A 7,399-nucleotide genomic window follows, 5' to 3' on the forward strand; every position below is an offset into this window, starting at 1 on the left:
AATTCCAGTGATCTGCTGAAAGGAATCAAAGGGGTCCAAAGAGCAGTGAGACATGGGGTAGCTCTTCACATTGGGTTTCATTTAGTCTTTGAGACAGATTTTCACTGTGATGCCCAGACTAACCCTGAGGTCCCACTCCTGATATCATAGCCTCTGAATGCAGGAACAACAGGTGTGCGCCATCAAACCCTGGTAGCAATATACATTTGTATTGAAGTCATAAGCTACAATATATCTTAATCTAAGAACTCTGTCTAACCAATCTTTCCAATTTTCTCAGTAATCTATATCTTAATAAAACTTTTTGGGAAAAAAAAATTTCTTTAAGTGTGGGCAAAACACAAGTAAAAGTGTTTGCTGCCTAAGCCTGATGAGCTCAGTTGATCCCCCAGAATACACATAACTCAAAAAAATTACCCTCTTATCGCCACATGGACATTGCGACAACCCCCTGTAATAGCTATCCTAGTTTGCTTTCTATTGCTGTCAGAAACTACTATAGTGGTTGTTTGAAAGAGAATGGCCTTCATATGCTCATATGTTTGATTGCTTGGTTCCCAGTAAGTGGTACTGTTTAGGAAGAATTGGGAGGTGTGGCTTTGTTAGAGGAGGTGCGTCACTGGGGGTAGCTTGAAGGTTTTCAAAAGCCCACACCATTTCCAGTTAGTGCATTCCTTTTCCCTTTTCTCCCTCTCCCTCTCCCCTCTCCCTCCCATGCTCGTGAATCAGATGTAAGCTCTCAGGCTACTGCTCTAGAGGCATGCTTTCTTGCCTGCCTGTTGCTATGTTTCCTCTCATGATGGTCATGGTCTAATCTCCTGAAACTGTGAGCTTTCTTTCATAATTGACTTGATCGTAGTGTCTCTTCACAGAAACGGAGAAGTAGTTAAGACAATATGACCCCAGGCAACTTGGGAAGGAAAGGATCTGTTTCACATTACAGGGCAAGAACTGAAGCAGAGACCATGGAAGAATGCTGCTTACCAGTTGCTCTGCACAGCTTGCTCCACCTGCTTGCTTGTACAGTCAAGGACCACTAGCCTCGGAGTGGCATGGCCCACAGTGGGATGAGCCCTTTCACATCAACCACCAGCCAAGAATCATAGGTACAAGCCAATCCAGTGGAAGGAATTACTCAACTAAGGTGACTCTAATTCATGTCAAGTTGACAAAGGGGAAAAGAACCACAATAACCACTATAATAAATAAAATTATAAATTAAAAAAGTATTTGAGCCTTCCAGTCACTTATTCCTCCATCTGCTTTTACTCAATTTATCCATTTTTAAAGTTACTATGTATGCAAAGATGGCCTTAAATTTCTGATGCTTTTTTCTCCTGATATTCAGATTACAGTCTTGTAATCTGCCACTGCCACTGTTTCTGAAGTGTTGAGGATTGAACTCAGGGTGTGTGCATGTTAGACAAATACTCTACAAACTAAGCTACATCCCCACGGTTTATCCAGCTACTCTCTAGGGGGAATCTCTTGTGCACTGTGTGCAAGCTTCACCTGCAAATAAAAAGTCTATGGCCTATTAGCAAAAGGCAGGAAAGAGGAGGCTGGAGTTCCAAAAGGGATAGAGGATTTGGGGAATACAGAGGCATGGAGATATTTGTCCTGGAGACAGACAGAGGAGACATGAAACTGAGGACTGGGTAACCAACCATGTGGCACTCATAGAATAGAATAAATGTGATAATTAAGATATGAGCTAGCCAGAGACCGTGCCTAGCTATATGGCTAGGTGTCTGTAAATGTAATTAAGTCTCAGAGTTGTCATTTCGGGAGCTGGAGTGTGGGTGGAAATACACGAGGTTACAGGTGGTTCCAACTGCATTCCTCTGGCTGCACCTCCAACCTACAGTCACCATTTCAATGCTTCTTTTTCCTCTGACGTGATTCCCAAGCGCACATCTAGGAACTAGTTAAAATAGTTTTAAATTTGATCACATTCCTGCATTTACCCTTCTCACTCAAGAGGACTATGGAGGAGGCTCAAAAATCTACATTTTAGAGATTTGTGTGTGTGTGTGTGTGTGTGTATATATGTTGGTGTGTGTATATGCATGTGTGTGTCTGTCTGTGTGTGTGTGTATCTGTATGCATGTGTGTGTGTGTCTGTGTATGTATCTGTATGTGGGTGTGTGTCTGTGTGTGTGTGTCTGTATGTGGGTGTGTATGTATGCATGTGGGAGGGTGTGGGTGTATGCATGAGTCTGTGTGTGTTTGTATGTGGGGGGGTGTATGCATGTGGGTGTGTGTATATGCATGTGTGTGTGTATGTTTGCATGTGTGTGTCTGTGTATGTGTATATGTGTGTGTCTGTATGTGGGTGTATGCATGTGGGTGTGTGTATATGCATGTGTGTGTGTATATGTGTGTGTCTGTATGTGGGTGTATGCATGTGTGTGTGTGTCTGTATGTGTGTATATGNNTGTGTGTGTGTCTGTGTGTGTATATGTGTGTGTGTATGTAGGTATGTGTATGCATGTGTGTGTGTGCACATGAGTGAAAGTGTGCTCAGAGGCCAGATCTCCTGGAGTTGGAGTTACAGGTGGTTGCAAGCTGCCTGAGTATGGAAGTGAACTCAGGCTCCTCTACAAGAGCAGCACAGGCTCCTGACTCAGCCGTCTCTCCAGTATTTCCCAATTAACATTTGAAGAAGCGCCTCAGAAGACCAAACTTTGGATGTAGACGAACAAAAACTAAAACAAACAAACAAACAGAAAACCCAACCTAGAGAGAATAATAAAGAAGTTATTTTTATGCTAAGGAAAATTGTGCATTGACAAGGAATCACCATGTTCAAAACCATATTAAAACATGACATATACAAATTCTGAGAAAGCCCAAATTCCTTATGGTCATGCACAATAAACTTAGCCCATGGATTACAAATCTTTGTGACTTTTAATTTAATATTATTAAAAACTTATCCTTTAGTGTGCTTTAATATGCTCTCACTTTATCATTACAATGCTTTAAACGCGTGCTAAGGTTTTGGAATTAGGAAAATCTTGGACATCAAGTAATTCATTTTATAGAGATGGAGCTCAATGTTTTGTATGTGTCATTTGTTTCTGAGGGCTTTTTGCTTTTTTTGTTTTGTTTTTGAGACACAGTCTCTCAGAGCAGCCCTGCCTATTCTGAAACTTGCTCTACAGTCCAGGCTGGCCTTGAACTCAGAGATTCACCTGACTCCACCTCCTGGGTAAAGGCAGGTGCCTCCACTGCCTTTGTTTCTGCATAATTTAACTGCACTATTTTCTTAGTAATGTAAGGCCAACAGCAGAGGTGACATGTCCTAGTAATCTTCTTGTAACATGTATATGAAAAGGAATTACAATTTGGTTCTACCTTACTATCTCTATCTCCATCCCCTCGGTACTCTTAAACACTGGAGACCTGATGAAGAGGCAGGGGGATTGCCAAGAGTTTGAGACCAATCTGGGCTACACAGGTCAGCCAGGGCAAAATATTAAGTATTAAGGCAAAATAAAGCAAACTAAAGCCCCTCCATAAGAAAATAATCAACTAATAAAAATACAGTGTCTGGGGTTTAGCACCTATCCTGATAAACTACATCTCAGCGATGGTATTGACTGTTGTGAGCAGGCAGGGACTGTTCTTTGCCTTGGTAAAACAGCAATTACACTATCATCTCCTTCTTCACCAGTCTTTCATATGCTAGTTGATAAAATGAGGCTGCAGGAAGTGAAAGTAACTGCCTAAGGTCTCTAGTGTCACCACCTATCAGATGAGGGAGGTCTCAGGATTGACAGCGCTGACCTTTTTAGTCCCCAGGGCACCCCGCCCCTCCCGACTCCCGGCCTCCCATGCTCAGCCCACCCTCCACCATGGCCACTCACGGTCAGCAGCCGAGTTCCTGTGCCTTTACCCTTGCCCCTGCCCTTGTCTTTGTCCTTGTTCTTGTCCGTGAGTGGCTTGCCTTCTTCATCAGCATAGTGGACTGAAGAGACATTGGATGGTTTGCTCTGCAGAGAACCTGGAGGGTTGAGGGAGGTCTTCTGGAGAATGGAGCTCGGCAGCAGGGACTGGCCTCCGGAGCTGCGGTTGCTCAACATGGAAGGCCTGTAGGCGTAGGTGGAGCGCTTCAAGGAGATCTTAGATGACTGGGTGGGAAACCCGGCTGAGGTGGTAGGAACCCTGCCAGATGTCTCTTGAGGGTTATTGATGGAAACCCTCCGGTTTCCCGGAGGAGGCAACTCCATTGCTGCATTCTCTTCAGGGCCCTATCTGCCACTAACCGCTGCTTGCTGCGCACGCACCCGCTGCCTTTCCCGCGCTTTCCTGGGCCACGTGCAGAACGCATGAGCTGCGCTTCAGTCGCCCAAGCCGGACCATCGGGTGTGGTTCCTTGTCAGGCAGTTTCCGTTTCCCCTGGAAGCCAGAGCTCGCTGGTGGGCACCCTCCTCCACATGATGGGAAATACTACCCAAGTCTCAGGAGCTGTCTTCTCTGCACACCGTATCTTTCTAGTTTTAGAGTATCAGACATCACTTCCTGTGTGCCAAACGGATATTTCCAGCAACCTACTTGAACAACTTTGACTGTTCCACAAACAAAAGACACATTTATATATTTATCTTACCTCCTGAGCCTCTAATATGTTCCAAATTCATTTGATGCAGTAATTTCACATTGGCAAAATTATGACACTTAAAAAAATTATACCTTGATATGAAGAACCCATTCTCCTTACCATCCCTGTTCTGGGATATCTGTCATGTAGAAAAACGTGATTGACCTATGCCCTTCCAGCTTGCCTCATCAACTCCTGCTCTCTCAGTACTAGAACAATTTTACCATTATACACAAAGCAGACCCAGAAACTTAATTGACCATTTAACATTTAAAAATATTTTTTCAAAGGCGACTCTAAGGCAAGGTGGATAGCACATTCGACTTTTAAAAATATAAGACATTTTAAATTTATTTTCTTACCTCAGAGCTATTATTCACTGCTATAATATTTGAAATGTCGTCTTCTTTTAGGCAAGAGTCTGCTCAAAAGTCAATTTAGTTGGTCTTTAGTTGACCTCTAGCACTAGAGAACTTCCACTGCACACAGTTCCTGCTCACATCCAGCCTCACCTGCAGACCTTTCCTAGATTCTCCACTCCCACCTCTCTAAGTGGATTAAGAGCCTCTGGAAAGCAGACCGTTCACCAAGTACTCTCTCATATGCCCCAGACACAGTTGACTGCTGTCTCCACCCTACTGCTTGGCGTACCCCTCACACTGGGTCACAGTAGCAGCTGCTCTAGACAGAATTCTTTAGAAACAAGCACACGGTCCTTGCCTTTGCACTTCTGGCTACTTGGCATAAAATCCCAATCCCCTTGATTCCCTTGTGTTATCCGTGTGCATACCTAGGGAGACTTATCTTACCAATCATTCTGACTTCCACGGGTTCATTACAGATAATCTTGGGTTTTGTTTTGTTAAACAATGAGAGATGATTTTATTTGTACTGTAAAACTATTCCCACTAAGTGGTCATGGTGGTGCGTGCTTTTAAACACAGTGTTTGGGAGGCAGAGGCAGGCAGATCTCTGTGAGTTTGGGGCCAACCTGGTCTACACAGAGAAACCCTTCCTTGAAAAACCAAGAAAACAAAACAAAACAAAAAAAACTATTCCCATGCTCGATTTACTGGCTCCCTAAGGAGAGTCCAGGTCTGCAGGACAGTTTAGTAGTTAGCTCCAGGCATTTTCCAGAACACTTAACATTTTCTGGCCAGGGCCTGAGCAGTGGGTGGCAAGTTTATCACTATTCAAAATCGTACTCTGTGCATTTGTTTCTGGAGGCATCTGCTGGAAAACAATGGCATTATTGTTCTACAGTGAAATATATGAAGTATAAAGGAAAGATATAGCACTTCAGGGTCCACCAAAACCTGCTTCTTCTGAATTGTTACCAAGTCTGAAAATTCATTTGAACTTAATTGATGGTGGCACTAGCAAATGGTCTTTGGGTGGGACAGAAATATAGTCTTGTGAACAGATTCACATCTCTAAGTATTTCAGTCCATTAGTGATACACAATTTGAAAAGAACAGAAATGGGTTTCTCACAGAGCTGAAGGCTGGCAAGTTCAAGATCCAAATGCCAGGAGGACTGCTGTCTGCTGAGGGTCCAGTCTGTGCTTTCTCAGTGGTGCCCTGCAGAGTCTTCCTGAACACTGTGCTCATGTGACAGAGGGCACAAGTGCAGAACTGGCCAAGTCCTTCTGCGGGTCCTACAAGAATTTCACCTGCCTGGGGCTGAGATTCTGTCAGGACGAGATGTTCAGAATGTGGCAGAGTGCCCCCTAAACCCACATGGTGTAAAAACTGACCCCCACAGTTTCTTCTGATCTTCCACAGATGGACATGAAAAAGAAATAGATGTTAAAGAAACTTAAATTTAAAATATAAATATGTAATTTTACACTGAAAGATAAGAACCAAATGAAATATGATTTTGTTGTGCCAGGAAGCATTCCTGGACCCCAGAAGACCACCGAGGAGCCGTTCTGATGTAATAGCATTAGGGTCTCTTTATTACAAGCTCGGGCTTGGGCTCTCCTCCAACCCAACCCTGACATAGCAGGACAGGAAGGGAAGGCAGAGCAGCCTCGAACCCTCAGTGGGACAAGGTTTTATAGGAAAATAGGAGCAAGTGAGGGGTGGGGGAGGGGTGTCTGGTCTGGCAAGCATCTCATAGAATGGCTATAAGCCGACAGGTGGGTGCTCTGAAGCAAGACAGTATACAATCACAAAGGGTCTGAAAGTACATCTGCAACAATCAGACTAATCTTTGATTGGCTGTTGCTAGGAAGTAGCTAGGGAGTAACTCTGGCCAAGGACAAGCTGTGGGGCCCTTCCTAGTACATGGGTGCAGCTTGGGTTCTGTTGCAGGCCAAGTTCTCAGCCTTTTTTTTTTTTTTTTTTAAGATGGAAGCCAGTCCCAAGATGGAGTAAGTTTGGCCTCTCAATTTCATGAGGGACAACTAAATGAACTGGATATTAAATATTATGGAATTATGTTTTCTGATAGCTTTAATGATACTGTGCACTCATAGACAGATGCCCTCAATTTTTAGAATAAATTTCCCTTCAAAAGATTTTGAAAGAAAAAGAGGGGGGCATACAAAGAAAAATCAAATGAGGTCAAAGTTTAACATTAAACCTAGCCTAATATCTCACAGCGCTGTTTTAAAATCTCAAAAAAAAAAAACTGCTACAGTGATGAGCGTGGGGAAAACGGCTCAGCAGTGAAGAGAACCTGCAGCTCTCTCAGACAACCTGAGCTCCGTACTTAGTACCCACTCTGCACACAGAGGACCTGAGCTCAGTACTTAGTACCCACTCTGCACACAGAGGACCTGAGCTC

At 43.7% G+C, this 7,399-nt stretch overlaps 1 protein-coding gene across 1 annotated transcript in view; it reads right to left on the reverse strand.

Annotated features, from left to right (window-relative positions):
* C2cd6 (C2 calcium dependent domain containing 6) overlaps positions 1 to 4,293 on the reverse strand; it is a 96,962-nt gene extending 92,669 nt beyond the window's left edge. Inside the window, exon 1 of the mRNA XM_021159194.2 lies at positions 3,873 to 4,293. Coding sequence (XP_021014853.2) covers positions 3,873 to 4,235 — 363 coding nt within the window. The 5' untranslated portion in view covers positions 4,236 to 4,293. The remainder of the gene's footprint in view (positions 1 to 3,872) is intronic.
* Between the last annotated feature and the right edge of the window lie 3,106 nt (positions 4,294 to 7,399).

This window comes from Mus caroli, chromosome 1 (assembly GCF_900094665.2).
Source record: "Mus caroli chromosome 1, CAROLI_EIJ_v1.1, whole genome shotgun sequence".
Classification (NCBI taxonomy): domain Eukaryota; kingdom Metazoa; phylum Chordata; class Mammalia; order Rodentia; family Muridae; genus Mus; species Mus caroli.